Below are 22,415 nucleotides of genomic sequence, written 5' to 3' on the forward strand. Positions count from 1 at the left end.
CATGGAACAAATGTGGATTTGGTTGGGTCCCTAGGGGAAGGACACATCCTCCCTGGGAGTAATGTAAGGTCTGGAAGAGACAGTTAGTCTCCACCTGTATTGGCTTAAGCAGCTGCCTCTAAATGAGGGCACTCATCTGAGCGAGAAGGGCTTATAACTGGATGACCATGCTGCCTCATAACTACACAGTACCTAGTAACACAGACTGTCAGGTGCTTCCTCATTCTATAGTCCTTATAAAACATGAGACCAGCAAGAGGCAGGTCTTCCCCCGAAGCACAACCAACAGTAAGTTCAGTACTGGCCTGATGACACAACTTCCCATGTGACGCCAAGATTATACATCTTGCATTTGTAGCAAATATACCACCACTGATATATCCTTGCCAAAAAAACTACTTAACTTTTAATCTAATCATGAGGAAACAATTAGACAAATCCAAGTTGGGAAACCTACAAAACAACTGGTGTAGGTTCTTAAAAAAAAAAAAAATCACAGTTATAAAAAAAGACGCCACAGGAACTGTGCTAGATTAAAGGACACTAAAGAAGCACGACGAAGCAATGCGATCCTTCTGAAGTGAGCACTTTCATGAAGTGTCACTCTGTTTTCAACACACGCTCAGAGTTCAGGGGAACACAAATGTGGCAAAATGCTCATAGCAGGGTAATAGACTCAGGGGAATTCAAAATGATGGTATAATGTAAATCAGGGTTACAGCATTAAGAGGTTTTAAAACTAGCTTTTACTTGTAACTAGCAATTTTAATTATAACTAGTGACAATATTTTTTCTCATTTTTTTAAACTTCCTCAAATGTTCAATTTCTCTGTCCATCACAGAAAAGTGATTTATGTTGCAGTTAAACAAAAAGGGACTCTAGAGAAATACTTACGAGAGCAGGTGGCAGTCTGCCACTCCAGACACTGTCCATATGGAAAAGAGATTATGTAGGCATTCGAGTCAACGCATCGCTTCGTGCTGCTGCACCACATACACTCCATTCCGTTGCTGGTACAGTTGGAACACGACGTCCTTAAAGAGCATGGCTTTTTGCAAGGCCTTGCATTTTGATTTGGGCTAACTGGAATACATCAGCAAATGTAATTATTTTATTTGTTAACTGCTTTCTAACACAAGTATACGAGTTTCGTTCATTTTGTTGTTTAGGGACTGTTTCAATTAAGCCAAGTGTGGGATAAAAATTAGAGTTAAAATTGTATGATAAGGTAAATGAGAATGAAGATGACATGTCAATACTTCTTAAATTTATTATCTAATTTGAAATTTATAATACTTTGGAAATTTTTAATTGTTTACAAAGTACATAAAATTGTATAATTTAAAATTTTTTAATAGAAATGTAATACATGACCTAGGTTTTTCTATCCATTGGCTAAATATTATGTACACTAACATTATTTACTTTTCTAGCTAGCCATAATTCTATAAACATTCCACACTTTATCAAAGCAACAAACAAAAATAAAACAGTTTACTATAAAATTTTTACATAAAATGTAATATTTATCACACCCATTAGGATGACTTTTTTTTAAAATGTTGGCAAGGATGTGGAGAAATTGGAAGCCTGTACACTACTTGTGGAAGTGTTAAAATGGTGAGGCTTCCATAGCAAACAGTATGGCAATTCCTCAAAAAATTAAACACAGAATCACCATATGATACAGCAATTCCACTTCTGGCTGCGTACCTAGAAGACATGAAGGCAGGAACTGGAATAGATATTTGTACACCCACGTTCATAGCATCATTATTCACAATAGTCAGTAGGTGGAAGCAACAAGTGTCCATCAATATATGAATGGATAAACAAAATGTGGTATATATATACAATGGATAATTATTCATGTTTAAACAGGAATGAAATTCTGACATATGTTACAACATGGGTGAACTTGGAAGACATTATGCTAAGAGAAATAAGACAGTCACAAACGGACAAACACCTTATGATTCCACTTATATGAGATACTTAGAGCAGTCAAACTCATAGAGACAGGAAGTAGAAGGTGGCTGTCAGGGGCTGGAGGAGGGATGAGTGGGGAGTTACTGTGTAATGGATATGGAGTTTCAGTTTGGGAAGATGAAAAAGTTCTAGAGATGGATAGTGTTGATAGATTAACAACAATGTGGATATGCTTAATGACAGTGAACTCTATACTTAAAAAATGTTTTAAAAAGTCAATTATATCTCAAAAACACTGAAGGGAAAAATGGTTAAAATTATAAATTTTATGTTATGTATATTCTTCTGCAATACAAAATATAGTATTTAAAAAAAGAGAAAAGAATTCAATATTCCTTTCTCACTTAACAAAAACCCATTTCAAAAGATGGAACAGCAAGGTTTCTCTTCATTTGCCAACTGAAATAATAGATCTGTAAGATTAAAATGTTTCTAAATTAGTTGTTGATCTTAATGATAAATCTTTCTTACAAAGACTATTATTATAAAAGTAAAACACATTAAAATATTAAGAACAGATTATTACTATACTGTAACTACAACCATATGTTCATAATCTCACTATTTTAACCAAGAAATAAAGAGTGTATAAAACAATACAATTTTGATATTTTCATAAGTTAAGGCTGAGGTCACTAATAGTAAGTGGGGAATGTGAATAAAGATAAAATATACATTGAAATCAGCATCATAAAAAGATGGTGAAAGTTACTTCAGGCCTACATAGCATCACACCGTGGAAGAGGGTAGTGGGAAGAAAGGTTGGAAACATATTTTTAAAGAATACTAGTTTACTGGACTACTTACCAACAGGTTTTTCACAGACAAGACCATCTGCCATAGAGGTACAAGGATTAGCTTTTAAGCCTGCCACGGCTGCCCTTTCTAGATACGCACAGAACCCAGAATCATTGGGTTCACCAGGAAGCCACTGTAGTGTTGTGTTTGTAAATGGTGACATGTCTTCCCATCCCCAGTAGGATATATTGATCTTGCGTAAGCCTACCCAAGGTGATACTTTCTGTAAACAATAGCAAAAGGGACATTTTAAAAAAGTGAGATGTAAAAATCCTGCATCATATTCCTTAGCAAACAGTTCATTACCATTAAAAATTACATTTGAAAATATATAGAACTGCCTTTCTAAGGACTTCGAGTACTAAGGATAATTAACAATTCCAGCACATCTTGGAGAATCATGTATAATAGAACACTATGTTTAAAACATATTTTGTGTTTAGTGACATGACTGGGGTCATTTCTTTAGCCCTCGTGAACCTCAGTTTCCTCTTCTATAAAATGGTGATATCTGATATAAATACCTATCTTACGAGGGAAGATCATTAAAAAAACTTAACATATTGTGTTGCTGCTACTGTTACTGCTACTTCTGCTGCAGCTACTATTACTACTGTTACTACCAATCTAATCAGTTGTGGAGTTAAGAATCTAAAGCTAAATTGGCATTTTATGCACTGTGAGAAAACAAAACAAAATCAATGAACAGTATATAAAGGCTGAGTGAAGACTTCACAACAGGTTCACAAAGGACTAGGAAGAAGGGCCTCTCTCCTAGTTCAGACCTCTACTAGTACACAAGGACTTTAGTGCAGTTTTAGATAAATTAATGTCATCTACTTTCATTATTAAAGAGATCAAGAAAACTAATAAAATCTTTGACCCTGATGCCTAAATTTAATTAACAGAGGTTGACAAATGCCATCAAAGTAAACTTTCTTAGTGCTCTCAATGATATTTCAAAAGTCGCTTAGAAACAAAATATATGCTGTATTTATATACCTTATTTTAATCATTACTCAATTTTAAAATATATTATTCTAATGAGACTGAAAAAATAATGATATATTCTTGGTCCAAGGTACTCCCTTTACAAAATTTTTTAGATTATGAACACCTCTTTTTCTTTCCTTGTTTCTGCTTTAGAGTTATGCTTTTCTTTTTGAGATTTTATTTTTCATTTTTTCTAGCTTTCTTGAGGTATAATTGACAAATGAAAATTATACCTATATAAGGTGTATGATTTTTTTTGGTATATGTACACGTTATGAAATGATTATCACAATCAAGCTAATTAACATACCCATATGTATATATATATATATATTTTCTTTATACATCCATGTATCCGTTGATGGACACTTAAGTTGTGTCCATAGCTTGGCTATTGTGAATAATGCTGCAATGAACATAGAAGTGCAGATATCTCTTCAAGATACTGACTTAATTTCCTTTGGATATATACCTAGACATGGGACTGCTGGGTCATATGATAGTTTTCATTTTTTGAGGAAACTCCATACCATTTTCCAAATTGACTATACTGCTTACATTCCCACCAACAGTATACAAGAGTTCCTGTTCTCCTCATCTTTGCCAATATATGTTACCTCTTTTTTTTTTTTTTTTTTTTTTGCGGCATGCGAGCCTCTCACACTGTTGTGGCTTCTCCCGTTGCGAGCACAGGCTCCAGACGCGCAGGCTCAGCGGCCATGGCTCACGGGCCCAGCCGCTCCGCAGCACGTGGGATCCTCCCAGACCAGGGCACGAACCCGTGTCCCCTGCATCGGCAGGCGGACTCTCAACCACTGTGCCACCAGGGAAGCCCACCTCTTATCTTTTTGATAACAGCCATTCTAACAGGTGTGAGGTGATATCTCAATTGGTTTTGATTTGCATTTTTCTGATGATTACTGCTGTTGAGCTTTTCATCATATATCTGGCTGGCCATTTTTATGTCTTCTTTGAAAAATTTCTATGTCCTTTGCCCATTTTTTAACTGGATTATTTATTTTCTGTTGAATTATTTGAGTTCTTTATATATTTTGAACATTAAATCTTTATTAGATGTATGGTTTACATTCTCTCCCATTCCATAGGTTGTCTCTTCACTCTTTTTTTTTTTTTTTTTAATCTATTTTTGCCTATGTTGGGTCTTCGTTGCTGTGAGCAGGCTTGCTCTAGTTACAGCTAGCAGGGGCTACTCTTCATTGCAGTGTGTGGGCTTCTCATTGCGGTGGCTTCTCTTGCTGCAGAGCATGGGCTCTAGGCATGCGGGCTTCAGTAGTTGCGGTACGTGAGCTCAGTTGTTGTGGCTCATGAGCTCTAGAGCGCAGGCTCAGTAGTTACAGTGCATGGGCTTAGTTGCTCCGTGGCATGTGGGATCTTCCTGGACCAGGGCTCAAACCCGTGTCCCCTGCATTGGCAGGCGGATTCAACCACTGTGCCACCAGGGGAGCCCTGTCTCTTCACTCTTGATTATCTCCTTTGCTATGCAGAATCTTACTAGTTTGACACAGTCTCATTTATCTATATTTGCTCTTGTTGTCTGTGCTTTTGGGGTCACATCCAAAAAATCACTGCCCTGACCAATGTTAAGATTTTTTCTTGTGTTTTCCTCTTGCAGTTTTACAGTTTCGAGTCTTAATGTGTGTAAGTCTTTAATCCATTTTGAATTGATTTTTTAATATGGTGTAAGATAAGGATCTACTTCCATTCTTGTGCATAAGAATAGCCAGCATTATTCATTGAAGAGATTGTCCTTTTCCCATCGTGTGTTCTTGGCACCTCTGTCAAACATCAATTGAGCATAAATGCTTGGATTTATTTGGGGTTATTATAATGTGTCTTGGTGAAAGTCTCGTTATGTTTAATCTATTTGAGGTTCTTTGGGATTTATGGATCTGGATGTTCTTTTCCCTCTCCATATTTGGGAAGTTTCCTGTAATTATTCCTTTAAATGAGCTTTCTACCGCTTTCTCTTTTCCACGAGGGCAAGCCTGGAGCCTGAGTCTGTGGGTGCAGGCCTGGATCCTAGGTCTGAAGGGCCAGTCTGGCACAAGGATCCACTGGGGTAGGACTGGTAACTGAGTACAAAGTGGTGAGCCTGGAACCTGGTCCACAGTGGCAGGCCTGCAGCCTGGTCCATGGGCCAGTTTGGAGCCTGGAACTGTGGGAGCCACCCAGGAGCATGCATCCACAGGGCTTACCTGGCACTGGATCAGGCCATGAGCCTGAATCCTATGGACTGGTGCTGGGGCAAGCCGGGCACCTGGGCCATCAAGTATGGTCATGAGGCTGCAGGGGCTAGCCTGGTACCAGGGTCCACTGGGGCAAGCCTGGTCCTGAGTCTTCTGACGCCTAAGTCCATGGGGGTGGGCCTGGTACCTGGGATCATAGGGGAGGGCCTGAAGCCTGAGTCCACTGGGATGAGCCTGACCCTGGGTCTCTAGAGGCCAGCCCAGTGCTGGGGTCTAATGGGGAGGGTGTGGATCCTAGGTCTCCTGTTTCCTAGGGATATGGGGGACTAGCCTGGAGGCTGAGTCTGCGGGTGCCAGCCTGCAGCCTGAGGCCACAGGAGCCAGTGTGGCACTGGGATATGCCTGGCGCCTGGGTCCACAGGGATCATCCAGGCACTGGGGTTCACTAGAGCAGGCCTGGAAGTAGGGTCCAAAGCAAAATCGGTGCTCATTTCATTCTCCTTCCCCTTTGCAGAGGGTATTTCTCACCCTTTCTCACCGTGCTTCCTGTACCGTGCAGGCTTAGGGGAAGGATGATGCAGGTAATGTGAAACTGTCCTTTCTACCATCTTCAATGAGTGTTTTCTTAATTCTGTGTTCCCCCCACCGCCCCCAACCCGGTGCTATAATCTCTTACCTGGACTCCTTAGCTTTTGTAAAGGTATTTTGTATATGAATGATTGTTCAAATCAATGTTTCTGTGAGGGAATGAGTGCTGCAAACTCCCATTCTATCACCTTGCTGACATCATTCCTAAACATTTCTACCTTAAATATACATAATAATAATTTATGTTCTCAGTTACCAAGCTAATAATATTATAATGTGAAGTAGTTTCAAAACTCCACATCATCTTTTTTTTTTTTTACATTACTGACTGTCAGGATAGAGAAAAATATGTCCCTCCACTTGAGTCTTTAACAATATAGAAATAAGATATATAAATCCAGTATTTATTCTAAATATGTTGTACAAATGGTCCTAGAGAGCTTATAAAGAACCCGTAGACCTAGAAATTTATAGTGTATAAATATAACAATTTTCACACAGAAAATACTCAACAAATATTTCTTAAATGAAATTAAAATATTATGAATATTCATTATAACAGTAGATCTCATATCACCTGAGTACTGTACACATAGTAGGTAGTCAACAAATTTTCCTAAGCAAGGCCATTAGAACAGAGATGCTTATTTTCCAACATCCAATTCCTGAGACAGAGATAGTGCTTAATAAATAATGTTTCTAATTATAAAAATACACATGCTGCTTTGCCTTGTGTTCATCATATATTTCATACTTATTCTCAAAGATATTTTGATAACAAAAAAGCTATAACATTTTTATAGTTCTGGATAATAACAACAGGAATCAATCCAACATAGCTATTTCAGATTAATGACTGTGCTTCACATTACAGCAACTCTGTCTATATTTCCAAACTATCTATAGTAAAAACAAGTCATTTAAAATGAAATATTATTCTCTAAATCATCATGATAAGAATCTGCAAGGAAGAGGAGAGGAAGAGAAAAATAAGCAGTTGATAAAACATTTAAAGTAACTATTACGCAGTAAGTGAACTGGACAGGCAGTTGAAGAATGAAAGATAAATTACTATATTATGAAAATTTACTGCAGCACACCATAAATCATTGCAACATTTCATTAGCCATTTCTGATAAGTAAATGATCATTTGATCCAGGATACCTGTTTAAAGTGCATGAATTTGTCAATCTTTATTTGCTACAGAAAGGTTACCTTAAGTTTATACAACTGCAATGACTCAGGATATAATTCATTTTATATAAAGATATGCTTAGCGGAATGTCACCTTGCAGAAAATTCCACCTTTGAAATTTTGCTAAAGCTCATATTTCTAATGAAATAAAACATTCTTCATTTACAGGGCAGGCTATGCCACAAACTACTGAATCTAAGTTCGTCATACATCCGAAATAATTGTTGGTCTAATCTTTATGACTTATAAGCATATACACACTACTATATATAAAATAGATAACTAATAAGGACCTACTGTATAATCATAAGAAAAAGTGAGCAACTTATGTAAGAAATCTTGAAATATGAAACTTCTAAAATAGCATATTTCAAGTTTAAAATGTAAAAACTAAAAATAATGTATTTTAAACAAGGAAAATAGCAATAGAGCTCAAATGCCAAACACTAGTACTTTCTAAAAGTCAAAGAATGTGGATCTACCAATAAGACGCTCTTTATAAGTTATACATATTCAGTAGAACTAATTTCCAAATGTTCATTGATAACTGAATCTCAATTTTGTAATTAAAGAAATGAAGCTCTTGGTAGTACAAGAATATAAATAGATCTTAAATTATGTTGTATGCTCCATATGACTAAAAATAAAACTTTACAAATAACACCCTGTCAATATTTTCTAAAATATTTTTTAAAAATCAACAGATCTCTCCTAGATGACACCACTTGCATCTTATCCTCAACCATAAGGCTGGTAGCTCTCAAACAAGGCAAATTAAGAGAAAAAACAGAGGCACTTCTCTGACCTCCTTACAAATATCTTCATGTGCTGGCCAACTCAAAGTCCTGCAATAATTAACTACAGCATTACTCTAGGAAACTCCTTAAGTCCATGTTACTGGTCAGGTATCAATCCTCTACCTTCATACATCACCCTGTGTGCATCTATCATTGCAATTATCACACTTTGGTATGACTGTGTTTGTATTTCTCCCCCATAAGCTCTTTAACAACAGTGATTGTTTTTGATCTCTATATTCTCAGCAAGCAGTAGACTGCCAAGTACAATGAAGGTGCTCAATAAATTTGTACTAAATGAATGAAGATTAGCCCATCCTTCCCAGAAATACAGCTTCAGTTCACACAAAAATGATTTTACAGATCAATTTTTCATACAAATTTAATTATTATAGTTTTTCTTTTCCCTATTAATATCAAGCATATAACAAATGTTTGACAGCCAAGTATCACAATGTGATATCCATGTAAAACTTTTGAATATTTATAAAAACTGGAGGTATAATAAATTTATCAATTTTATTAATGGGGGAGGGCTTTGACTCTACAGATATAAAATGGCATTAGAAATTAAATTATCTGTATCAATACTCATGAGAAATACACACACTAATACCACCACAAAAATTATGGCAGGCAATAGTAATGAACTGAATGTTCATACAAACATTTCAAAAGAGTATGTGTTTAAGTCCCTCTAATTTTTTAACATTTATACAAAACTTTTCTTATATCACTTTTTAAAAATCAGATGCTTGTTCCCCTGTTGTTAGCAAAAGGAAAATCAGTAACATATATTCCTATTCTTTAGCATAAATCAGAAATGATCTTAAGAAGGAAAAGGTCCTAGTATAATTAGTGGGGGTGGGTGGAGGAAGGCTTTGTAAAGTGGAAAAATTAAAACACTATTCTGGGGCAAATATTTTTCTACAGTCAATATCAATATTATTAACTATTCATCGAATAAATTCATTTAGTTACTTAAGAATTCATTATCTAATTAATGATTCTTGGAAATAGTAGTTACAGCAGTAGTGGAAACAGACATACAAAAATAATCTTTAAAACGCAAACAATAATAATGATAACTTTAGTAAACACTAAGAAATAAAATGTATCTATGCTCTTCACATACAATACCTCATTTATTTCCCACAATAAACATATAAGGTAGCTATGATTACTATATCCCAGTTTACAGATGAGGAACATAAACTGGGGAGGCTAACTTGCTACTAAGCTGTGGAGGTAAGCAGTATGTCCACACTGCATGCTCTCCATCATTTTGATACGCTGTCCTCAATGCTGCTTAAAAATCAGCTATACCAAGGAAGTATTACTTAACTGTTTCAATAGCAAGCAATTGGTAATCTTTGCTCTGAAAAGTTTTCAAGCCAAAACCATATCTACTGCACTGCAGAGTGGAGTTCTGTAGCACCAACAGACCCTTGTCCAATAAAAGCCATAACCTAAGGTCAAAAAAAGTCATTGAGATCTAACATAGTTTTCAAAGAAATAGTTGAATTATAGCCATATCTCCATTATTTGTATAGAAATCATGTCACTTTGTGGATTATTTACCACAGGGTGTCTGTGTGTGTGTGTGTGTATCTTAAACATTGGCCAAATCTTGTACACACCTCAGATCTGAGGTATTTATTATTGTTTAGCTTTATCACTTACCTGATCTATACTGAGCTCTAATTTTATTTTGACACAAAATACAAAAATCTTCAATGATGCTATGACAGTTTATATTATCTTAGTATATTTCAAGTATGTATATGAACTAAATAAGTTATTTTAAATTAGATTTAGTAAATTATTTCTAAATCTCCTACAACTTAAGAGTTGACTATATTTTTTCTTTTCTTTAACTGACGTATAATTGACATATAACATTATATTATTTTCAGGTATACAAAATAATGATTCAATATTTGTATATATTGTGGAATGATCACCACATAAGTCTACTTAACATCTGTCACCATACACAGTTTTCTTGTGATGAGGATTTTTCAGATCCACTCTCCTAGCACGTTTCAAATACATAATACAGTATTATTACCTATAGTCACCATGCCATGAATTGCAGCCCCATGGCTTATTTTATAACTGTAAGTCTGTACCTTTTGACCCCCTTCACCCATTTTGCCCACCCTCCACCCTTGCCTCTGACAACTACCAATCTGTTCTTTGTATCTTTGAGCTTGGTTTTTTGTTTTTTCATGTGTATTCCTGTTTCTTTGTTTTAAATTCAACACAGAAGTGAGATCACAGGGTACTGAAATCTTGCCATTTGCAACAACACGGATGGCTCGAGAGCATTATGCTAAGTGAAATGAGTCAAAGAGAGAAAGAAAATGATCTCACTTACATGTGGAACCTAAAAAAAAAATCCAAAAACAATATATATCACAATATTACAAATATCAAATCATTATGTTGTCTACCTGAAACAACACATCAAATATACCTCAATTTTTAAAAATGTCCTCAAGACATTTCAAGTAAGTATCTAAATAAGGTATTTCAAAACAATATTTAGTAAATTATTTCCAAATCTCCAACTTAGTATGTTCTTAAGAGTTGACTGTATTTTAACATCCCAAGAACAGAAAATACTGTGAGTTCCTATTAAAAATTTCTTATAAAATGATATTTGACATTATTTCCAAGGAAATATTCCATTTTCTATGGACCAACTCTCTAGGAAATTCAAACTGTTCCCAAATGCTGTATGTTCCAAATCTCCCATGTACTTTAAAAATCAGTTTAAGTCCTGTTAACTATTTGTATATTATTTCAAGCAAATCTATACCTAGGAAAATAGTATAATTCAAAAATTTAACCCACAGAACACACACACAAAGATACATATATACAAATATAGCCAATGTGTTGGTCTAGTGTTCTAATTATAAGGGACATCCCAAAATTATTACACTACAAAACAAATTCTTAAATTATATGCACAAGTTTTAAAGTATATTTAAAGTATATTTATTCATATGAGATGTCTTCTTGGTAAGATAATGCAACGGTTTACTGAGCAAAACATGAGATGAGTAATTTAGAAAACTTTATTACCAAAGAAATCAGTTCTACACTTTTACTTCGACGATTTAGTAAAATAAATGTATTAAAAAACAAAAAGAGGCTGAATGAACCATTGCCAATGGTTACAGGATTATCAGCATATTTCCATAATAAAAACAAGTATAGTTGTTACCTGTTGCGTATACTTCTGTATTTCATCCAGTACAAATTCTACTTCTTTCGAGGTTGTTAATGAAGCAAGATTTCCACTAAGATTATAGCAATAAAGTTTTGCATTGTCATAGTTTTCTCTACTGGAATTAATTCTAAGACAAGCATCCCCGATATGATTCCATCCTTCTCCACAAAGGTGAGCTAGTCAAAAAAAAAATTATATCTTATTTTTAGATTACCAAAAAGCATGTGTATTTTTCAATTATTTTAGAATTCTAAATACAACTTCGGTATTTGTTTAAATAATTTTAACAATAAAAATTTAAATATATCACTATAACATACCAAACTAAATGTGTCTAATAGTTTGATGAAGAACAAGAAGATCCTAATTTTTTCTTTAATTCTTAAACATAAGAAAAGCTACGGCTCTATAACATCTGTTAAAATGTGTTGACTCTTAGGTTTTCTGTGTAAACCTAGTGTACTGGCATATGGTTTCTCAGCAAGTAAAATCACTACTGCACTTATGTCCCAAAGTGCAATTTATATAATACAAGATCACTTTAATAGAAAAATAACCAGCACATAACAAAAGCAATTTCAAAGTTATCCTACAAGTGTAGCTAATTGTCCTCTAAATCTAATTTCCATAGCCCAGGTGTACGATTTTGATATAAGCTGGGTTCTTTGATTCTTTAATTATAACTGTGGGGCGAGAAGTCTCATTTCATTTACGTTTAGTAAAGAAGCTATAAGCTTTGCTTTCTAGTATTTATTTTTACACAGTCATTCAGGTCTTTCGAAAGTTTAAACATACCATTCAGTAACAGTGGTTTATCCTTAGGGTCCAAATTGAACTTAAAACCGTGCCTATTTTCTAAACATGGATTTATAAATACAATATAAAGTTATGCTCTAGTGTGCATTAATTAACATTGCAGTGTTTTATTAACACACCGATCTATGAAGTTTCACTACATTTTAGTTTCCACATCACTAAATATATCAGTGCCTCTTGCCCTTTCAGCCTTGGATGCATTAATACAATCTTTATGAAATTATTATAAAGCAGCAATTCTCAAATATTCTGGTCTCAAGACCCCTTTAACTCTTAAAAATTATTGAGAACTCCACATATTTTTTCTCTTATGCATTTTATATCTATTGGGTTTGATCATATTAAAAATAAAAACTGATCTTTTAAAAATATACTTATTCATTTAAAATTATAATTTAAATTTTTATTACAAACACACTTCTCCAGTTTCTGGGATGTCTTGTCCCTTTATGCTATTATAGGCTTGAAGAAGATGTACCATCAAATTTTCTCCTTAGGAGCAGTTCAAATCAGGTCCCTGGCATCAAAAAATTGACATGGGTTGATAAATAAATAGGGCATGGATAGGCAGAGAGATCAGGAATAAAGCAGAGGAAAACGTGTATCATAGAATCTAGGGTGAGGGTATTGGGTATCCTCTCTACAATTTTTTCCGTTTTTCTATGTTTGAAATTTTTCATAATAAAATGTTGGGGAAAAATATAACAACTTAAAATAAATAGCATATTTAATTTTTTAATTATAGTCTCCAAAAACCAAAATAGTGAAAAGTGTGGCATTGTTTTATAAATATTTTTGCAAATCTCTTTAGTATTGGTTTAATATAACTGTATTCTCGTATCTGCATCTACATTCAATCTATTGGAATCATGTATTATGTAGCCTTTGGAAAACTATTTACATAGCAAACCTATAACAGAATGAGAATCACAAAAGCAAATAATATCTTAGTATTACAGGGTACTCTGGTTCTTTAATAACTGCTGTCCTGTTAAACTAGGTAATGAGAATAACACACGGTGCTTGGAACACAGTAACCCCTCAATAAACTGGAGTCATTTAATAAGACTTTCAAACATGTCTGTTTTCATTTTCGGGCTACACATATAGCAATCTTCCTTGTCTTCTGAAATCTAAAGTACCAAATCACTTTAAGGAAAGAGTGCAAAAGTTTTGGTTAAATTTCGGCTGTTTCTTTCCTTACTAAATCAAGGAAGGATTTGCATTAGTTTTGCCTGTCGCTTTTTTTTTATAAGATCAAAAATACCTGGTTGATAAATCATACAAATGCAAACAACGCATGGGCCTTTGAAGCTAAACTAAATTATAGCACTGACCCAAATGTTTTGATGTTTTAGGCTTCCTAATTGAGCATTAACTCAGCTTTAGAGTTAAAAGGATAGCAGTTAATTTTTTCAATAAGTTTAGTTAGACAAATTCAAATTGCCAATTTTATATGAGATCAATGGGAAAAATGCAATTCACAAACTTTCATGGAAAAGTGCAACTACTATACAGACTGGGCCCTCCATTTAGAGCATTCACTTCCTTGAGACAAGCTGAATGGAAACCAAACTATATATATACCAAGCTGGTTCTTAGTAAATATGAACACAGGACAAGGTAAGTTAGTACATAATAAAATATTTTATTCTATTTATTATTCTCCAAAATAATAGCCTGGTCAAGTAGAACCCTTATACCAAACCAAAATATTTTCCCAAGCAATGAATAGATGGGTACTACCAAATAAAACTTCACTATTATTTTTCCAAATTTCCACTGGTAATCTAATTCCCTTCTTATTGAGTAATATTCCTTTAAACATATATATTCCTTCAGTCAAATCTTATTTTAGTCTAGCATTTTCTTTGTCTTTTTAAAGAGACTTTATAAGTATTTTTTCTGATCTACATGTTATTTTTAGATTTTAACACTTAGAAATCATTACTTTCAAGTTTAGTGTCATATCACTAATGCTTCTCAAATCCTGCCTACTGCATTAATATTCTCTAATTTACTCAAAGTGAACACACATGCATATATCACTATTTAAAAGCTTCAAAAGTCAGCACATAGAGAAAATTCCAAAACCTCAATCGTACTTTTAAAGGCAATCTAATTTTTATTTTCTCACATGAACTTATATAAGAAAGACTTAAATCCTGTGATGGAATTTTCCAACACTTTCTAGAACTACATAGGTTCAGAAAATTTTTCTATGAAAGAATTTAAAAAAAAAATCATGATATAGAAACAGGCAAAAAACTGAACAGAAATAGAACTCCCAGTTATTAGTCCCCTCTGCCATTTACAAGTCAGGCACCTTGAAGCAAGTCACATAGCTAGTGTGTCTCAGCTTATCTGTATAATAAGAAAATGGAACTGGTTAAATATCTATACACGTTTTCAATTTTCTGCTTTTCTCTTTCATATTTGAAAGAAAGAGTACTTAGGGTCCACTAAGAAGAGTGTTAGCTATAAAAATTAAATTGAAATTTCTTTTTAATGAGTTTTGGGACTTCCCTGGTGGCACAGTTGTTAAGACCCCACACTTCCAATGCAGGGGGCCCGGAAACTAGATCCCATATGCATGCCACAACTAAGAGTTCACATACCACAACTAAGGAGCTGGCAAGCCGCAACTAAGGAGTACACATGCTGCAACTAAGGAGCTGGTGAGACACAATTAAGGAGCCTGCCTGCCACAACTAAGACCTGGCACTGGCACAACCTAATTAATTAATTAATTATTTTTTAAAAAATAAATAAAATGAGTTTTGCTCTGGTTTGCAGAACTTAGATTCTCATTAAATCATATAACAATTACTAGAAATGTTTCAATTTGTAACAAAAAAGCAGTCAGTAAAAAACAGTTCCTGAAATTTAAAAAATAAAGGGCACTTAAAAAATAAAATCCAATGTGCTAAAATGTTAACATTGCTAGATCTGGATACTAAATACTTTTTATTTTCTATGTTTTTAAGACATAATTTTTTAATTGAACAGTATTCTGATCAAGTCAATAGCATAATAAATACAAGAAACCTTGAACATCTTAAAAGAATTAGAAATGAACATACAAACTTTTCTTGTAGAAACACTGCTATCATTACTCCAATATTATTGTTTATTTGCTACTGATTTAATTTTAGAAAATGGAATGTTCTTACTAAACGTTCTTTACTATAATGGCATTCATCTGTGGACTATAAAACTCATTTACCAAATTGAAATCTTTACCTGGTAAAGCCTGGCACTCCTGTTGTCTCTGATCCCACTGGCAATTCAAGTTTAGTGAACAGCTTTTACAGCTGGTAAGTTTGTTACAAATCTGCTCATTTCTCACATGACATTTGGTATAGTTTTTCACAGACTAGAAAATTAAAAGATAAAGCATGTTATTTTTCACCTTTGTACAGCAATGACTCTTAAACTTCAGTGTACATATAAGTCACCTGGTGAGCTTTACAATACAGATTTCTAACACCAAATCCAATTGTACTGAATCAGAATTTCTCTTACTCATTTCTTTATTTAAACAAAGTTCTTCGTATTAGAATGTGTGCTTACTGGAAAAACATGCAAATTACACAATTTGAAACAGAAACCATGTAATGAAAACCTATTCTATTGAATCTGATAACAGGTTTCCAATTCAATAAATAAAGCCAATGCACAAAGTCATTTCTCTCAATGATCACATGAAAGAATTCTAGTCATAATAAAACTATCATACAGATCCTTGGGAATGAAGTAGAAATGATGAGTAGAAAAACTTAAAGAGATGTTTTATCAAAATCCAATAAAATCTAAAAAGACAAATTATTTTCTCAATAACTCAAACTAATTTTACTTTCACAGACATTAAATAATGGTTTTGGTTAATTGATGTTTCTCCTGTATGTATCTGTCACATTTCCATAATGGAGGTTGAAAATAACCTGCAAAAGTTACATTTTGATCAGTCCTATTATACAACTATCATATTTCAACTAATTCCAGCTCTAAGAGGTTAAAGGTTAAAAAAGAAAAAAAAGGCAACATAGAAACTGTGGTGTGAGTTCCCTGCACATACCAAGTTTCAATATTTCACATAATATTTTTAGCATCTATGATAATGAAAATCAAATTCTAAAATTTTGGGCTCAACTCTTCCTGTTACTCTTTTTTGAGAAAAAAACAAAAAGGAAAAAACACATGCTGCACCCTGAGGCCCCTTTTATTTCAGTAGGCAGACATACTTACCTCAGGCTTTCTCATGTAAGGGTGTTAAATAGTTTTCTTCAACCAAAAAACTTAACAGTTAAAATTTGCTTATAACTCGCCCATATATAAAAATGGTTGAAGCAATTTTTATCCTCTTAGATATATACTTTAAAATGTCACCCATCAAATATTTATTTATAAACTACTATACTTTCCAACATAAAATACATTGCGGTCACCTCCATTTCAAAGATGTTAATTTCTTAGAGCAAATTGCATATACTATAAGGTCACAGATTAAAAGTACATAGATAGGGACTTCCCTGGTGGCGCAGTGGTTGAGAGTCCGCCTGCCAATGCAGGGGACACGGGTTCGTGCCCTGGTCTGGGAAGATCCCACATGCCGCGGAGCGGCTGGGCCCGTGAGCCATGGCCGCTGAGCCTGCGCGTCCGGAGCCTGTGCTCCACAACCGGAGAGGCCACAACAGTGAGAGGCCCGCACACCGCAAAAAAAAAAAAAAAAAAAAAAGAAAAAAAGTACATAGATACTAATGTTTATCTTACTCATCCTAAAATAATCGCAGAAGAAATATTTTTTAAAAACCCAAACTACATTGCAACTCTTATTCAACCATCACGTTTTCATTAAGAACATATAAATTTTCTTAATGTTTTTCTGATTCATAGCTTTTTGTTCTCATATAGTATATAAATCTTAGTATTATTATATACAATTATTATAGTTCCAAACATCTGTTAACTAAAAATAAATTTACTTGAATCATCTGATAAATAAAATAACCTATAAAAAAGACAAGAGAATGGCTAACAACATGTTAGAATAAGAGAAAGAATAACAGCTTAATGCCAATCTTTAGAATAACAATGGTAACATCAGAGTCACCACCCAAATAACTCAACTGCTCTTCATTAAGAACGGTATAATTGGGACTTCCCTGGTGACATAGTGGTTAAGAATACGCCTGCCAATGCAGGGGACACAGGTTCAAGCCCTGGTCCAGAAGATCCCACATGCCACGGAGCGACTAAGCCCATGCATCACAACTACCGAGCCTGCGCTCTTAGCCCGTGAGCCACAACTAATAAGCCTGCATGCCACAACTACTGAAGCCCGTGCACCCAGAGCCCGTGCTCTGCAACAAGAGAAGCCACTGCAATGAGAAGCACACACAGCGCAACAAAGAGTAGCCACTGCTCGCCGCAACTAGAGAAAGCCCGCGCACAGCAACGAAGACCCACTGCAGCCAAAAATAAATTTATTTAAAAAAAAAAAAGAACAGTATAATCATTTATTGATACTGAAACAGTACAAAAGATGAAATTATATTTCAGTCACACACAGGGCCAATTTATTCAATGATGGAAGAAAGCTGACTGTTACTTTGAAACATGGCTGGCATTTTTTGGCCTAATGAACCAGATGCACATTAGTAAACAGACTGTGAAGCATAACCATTACTCTACTCATCTTCATCCTACTATATTTAGATGTAAATTTAAAATGAAAATCTGTAAGAAGTAAGGTTATTGGAGCTATTAGAGCACAAAATATGCAACTTGCAGTAACTATGACTAAATAATGAAATAGAATCTCAGTGGACATCATTTACACTAAAATCTCATAGACCTTTCTGTATCCATTAGCATTTGGTTTAGCTTAATCATCAGACATTCTGATAAAACTGTCCAAAAGACATATTATATCAAAGTCTAAATTACAAGTGAGTACCATCTGCTCACTTATACTATCTCACCCAGTACTTTCCTTGTTAACACATCATTATCAAAAATAACTCTAAAGCAAAAGGCCACTTTTAAAAATGAACACTTGATAACAATTTGCATAATACAATTTTTGAGATATGTGTATTTTCATATAGTGTAAATGTCTAAACACAAATTAACTCAGTTACCGAACAAATTTTTAAGTAAAATCTGCTTGCAATTTTTATCTAATAACGTTCTCCATTTTAGTCCCTTATTCCTATATTTTATTTTACTTACCTCCTACTTCCACATTATTCACTAATGTAACTCCCATTACATGAATATTATGCAAGTATAAAAAATAATTCAAATTTTCAAAGTGAGTCATGTCATATTAACATTAAAACTCAAATAAAATTGAGGTATCTATTATCATTACAGCAATTCATATCACTGAAAAGTATACACCAACACAGTATGTATGAAAACAAAAGGGTTCAATCTGATTAGTCAATAATTCAATATTTTCTTTCATTTTAAGTTTTAAATATTATTTTAGAATAGAATCATACAACTAAGTATTTTGAAATATGACTGGTTACTAAAGAAAAATTTTAGATGATAAAATAAAAACTTATTACTTAGTTTTCAAATTCCCTTTTCTTTACCTTTTACTTCTGCCTGGTATCTTGAAAAACAAGTGGATAGTTTTCTTGATTAATAAAAATTCAGAAAAATAAAAAATAATATGTATTTAGTTGAAAATCTGTCTGCACACTATTTAGTTATTTAAGCTATACTCCAATAAGAGAATCTTTAACCCTACTAAACATAATTGTTAATACTTTAAAATTTTTTTTCCTTCAACTTGTTGACATCCTCTAAAAACATATGGGACATTTTGATGCTACCCACTTAAAAGGTTAATTTTTGCTGCTCTTAATCCATTTTAATCTATCATCAATACTAATTTTATTATTTTTTCAATACTCTTATCTATAATAGGGTTCTCAGCCTCATCACTAGTGAAATTTTGAGCCAGACAATTATTTTTTGTGGGAGGGCTGTTCATTCATTGTAGGATGTTTAGCAGCATCCCTGGCTTTCTCCATAGTAGATGCCAGTAGCAGCCCCACAGTTGTGACAACCCAAAAAATACGCATTGCCAAATGTCCCTCTGGGGGACAATATTGCCTCAGAGAACCAGAGATCTAAAGACAGATAAAAGGAAAACTACCACTGTCAATACTTCAGATTAAACTCGCACACAAAGTGTATAAACAAAACCTAAACCACACCACTGTTCATGCATGTCTGACAAGAATCTCACGGATATGACTTATATAATATAATCCTTATATAATCCTATTTTCATCAGCACAGAAGACAATGTTTATAGCTACAGTCTTTTCTTAAAAACAATTTTTGAAAGGATTTTCCCAACCTTATTTATGAAAAGAAGTAAAAGTTTCCAGATTCAAAATGGAATCTAGACTGATAAATATGAGCAAGGAGCTACAAGCTGAATTTACAACATACCAGGAAGTAGGTGATTTCCTACATACTTTCTAAATGTCTTTTTTTTTTTTTTGAAGTATAGTTGGTTTACCACATTGAATTAGCTTCAGGTGTGCAACATAGTGATTCAACATTATTAAAGATTATATACTCCATTTAACATTCTTACAAAACAATGGCTATAACTCCCTGCGCTGGACAGTATATCCTTGTTGCTTATCAATTTTATACATAGTAGTTTGTATCTCTTAATCTCATACCCCTATTTCACCCTTCCCCCTTCTAAATATCTTGATAAGGAAAGTGCTATTTTGTACAGTGGTACTAAATGGTAAGCTAACGATTATGAAGTAGCATGTTAGCTACAACATCATTTACCCATAAATACTAACCATACTGCAGTTACTGTTTGATGAAATGCATTTCTTGTCATCGCACCACTGGCACCCATTTGTATTGGCAGTACAGCTGGCACAATCTGCATATCTGTAACATCTGTCATCAGAAGCAGCTGTGATACAAATGAGAGAACATATCAGGATGAAAAAGAAAATGTCAAACGTCTTAATTCACATATTTTTAACATCTGTTAAGAATCACTAAGACATTTTTAAACCATAAATATAACCATCAATATCAAAATAAATTCTTCAATATGAACTCAATTTTGTAATTTAATTATATTTAAAGGGATTTAGATACCTCCTAGACTCATCTTTATTCAGTCTACCAGGATCCTACAGCCATTTAAAATTTACACATTAAAATAAGTAATTAATTAAAATTTACACATTATGGAGGGAGAAAAAGATTTAGAGGTATTTTACTAAACAAAATGTATTACTATATATCTAAAAGAAAACATTATAACAAATACTCATTGCTTATTATTCTTCATAAAGATATTTAGAGACATGACTTATTATAGATTAGCAAAACTTGATTTGTTAATTGTAGCACCAAAAATGTATAAGAGCCCCACTCATTTAAAGAAAATTGAACAATTTTTATCCAAATCATTCCTCATAAATAAATACTTATTAGTAATTATTCATAAGTTTGATTTATCTATTCAATATTTTATAAGAAATATTAAATTATAACAAAACTCATCAAAATTCTAGAAAATTTTTAACTTTATGGTCTGCCTTGGCAATAATTCAGAAAGAAAAAAACTACCAAATGCAGAATAAATTACTTCTTTTTTTTTCTTTGAAGCATACAGTATATCTTAGACAGGGTGTATTTGAAAGCATTTTTTACTTACATATGAAAATAATTCATATATATGGCCATGTTACATATACAAATTGATATATAAATATTACATACAGAATTCAAAAAAGAAAACTAAAAATAGCTAATAAAGATATTAAATTACTAATCACTGCTAAATTCAAACATCAGAATTCCTAATTAGAGAATTATGAATTTTTAATTTCTGAAAGCTGCTAAGGTAATTCTTACAAGCAGAATGCATTTCCATTTCTAGCCAAATAAAGAAACTTTGTTCCAAATATAAGAAAGAAAAAAAATGTTTACCTGTTTTCAGAGGGCACTTTGCTCTAAGAATATTATTAGTATTCCCAGACTCCCAAGATTCACAGTGATTTTTATTCCAAATACATTTTATCCCTGGACCAGCATTTTTACAAAGTTCTTCATCTCTGAAAGCCTTGCAATTTGGAGGCTTGTATACAAGTATATCATTAAGGAGTACACTAGAAAATCCTCCAAATATATACATGGACCTATTAGAGACAAAATAAGAATCTTAAAGGAACAATATTAAGAAAAGTCTCTGTCTAATGTGTTAGTTTTAAAAATAAATTTAAATACACATTTTACATTATCTTATCTAGTTAGGAAACAATTTTTTAGAAATATATAGTAGCTGTATATACTATAATAAGATACACTTTAGACAATAAGCTATACTTTAGAATTGCTATATAGAATTACAATTTTTGAATACAAAGAATTTAGAAATTAGATATAGAGTTCTTCATATAGTGTTTTACTATCCTCTTGTAAAATAAAAAGACCAAGAGTAAAATTATCAAAAAGATTTTCAAAGTTTCAATTTGAAAAGCCCAGATGATTACTCAATTAATTAATACTACCAATGCCAAAAAATTTGACATGCCCTCAAAACAGCCTAATTTTTGTTTCTAAAAATATTATTAACACAATAAATGGAAAAGATCAGAAAATGCTTCAAGAATATCTTTTACTATTTAAAAAAAGTAAAATAAAAATCAACCAAATGCAGTTTTCAACAGAGAAGCCTAGAGGTTTTATGTTTACACTCTGAATTTCATTTATTTCAGTTTC

At 33.3% G+C, this 22,415-nt stretch overlaps 1 protein-coding gene across 2 annotated transcripts in view; it reads right to left on the bottom strand.

The window, feature by feature from the left end:
• The window catches only part of ATRNL1 (attractin like 1), a 683,154-nt gene that overhangs the window by 530,726 nt on the left and 130,013 nt on the right, over positions 1–22,415 (bottom strand). For both annotated transcript variants that reach the window (XM_060286203.1, XM_060286202.1), the window contains exons 12-17: positions 21,624–21,832; positions 20,474–20,592; positions 15,870–16,002; positions 11,805–11,986; positions 2,798–3,011; positions 896–1,084 (exon numbers count right to left, since the gene is read on the bottom strand). In XM_060286203.1, the coding sequence (XP_060142186.1) occupies positions 896–1,084; positions 2,798–3,011; positions 11,805–11,986; positions 15,870–16,002; positions 20,474–20,592; positions 21,624–21,832 (1,046 nt within the window). The remainder of the gene's footprint in view (positions 1–895; positions 1,085–2,797; positions 3,012–11,804; positions 11,987–15,869; positions 16,003–20,473; positions 20,593–21,623; positions 21,833–22,415) is intronic.

The sequence above is a fragment of the Globicephala melas genome, chromosome 16 (genome assembly GCF_963455315.2).
Source record: "Globicephala melas chromosome 16, mGloMel1.2, whole genome shotgun sequence".
In the NCBI taxonomy this organism is placed as follows: Eukaryota; Metazoa; Chordata; class Mammalia; order Artiodactyla; family Delphinidae; genus Globicephala; species Globicephala melas.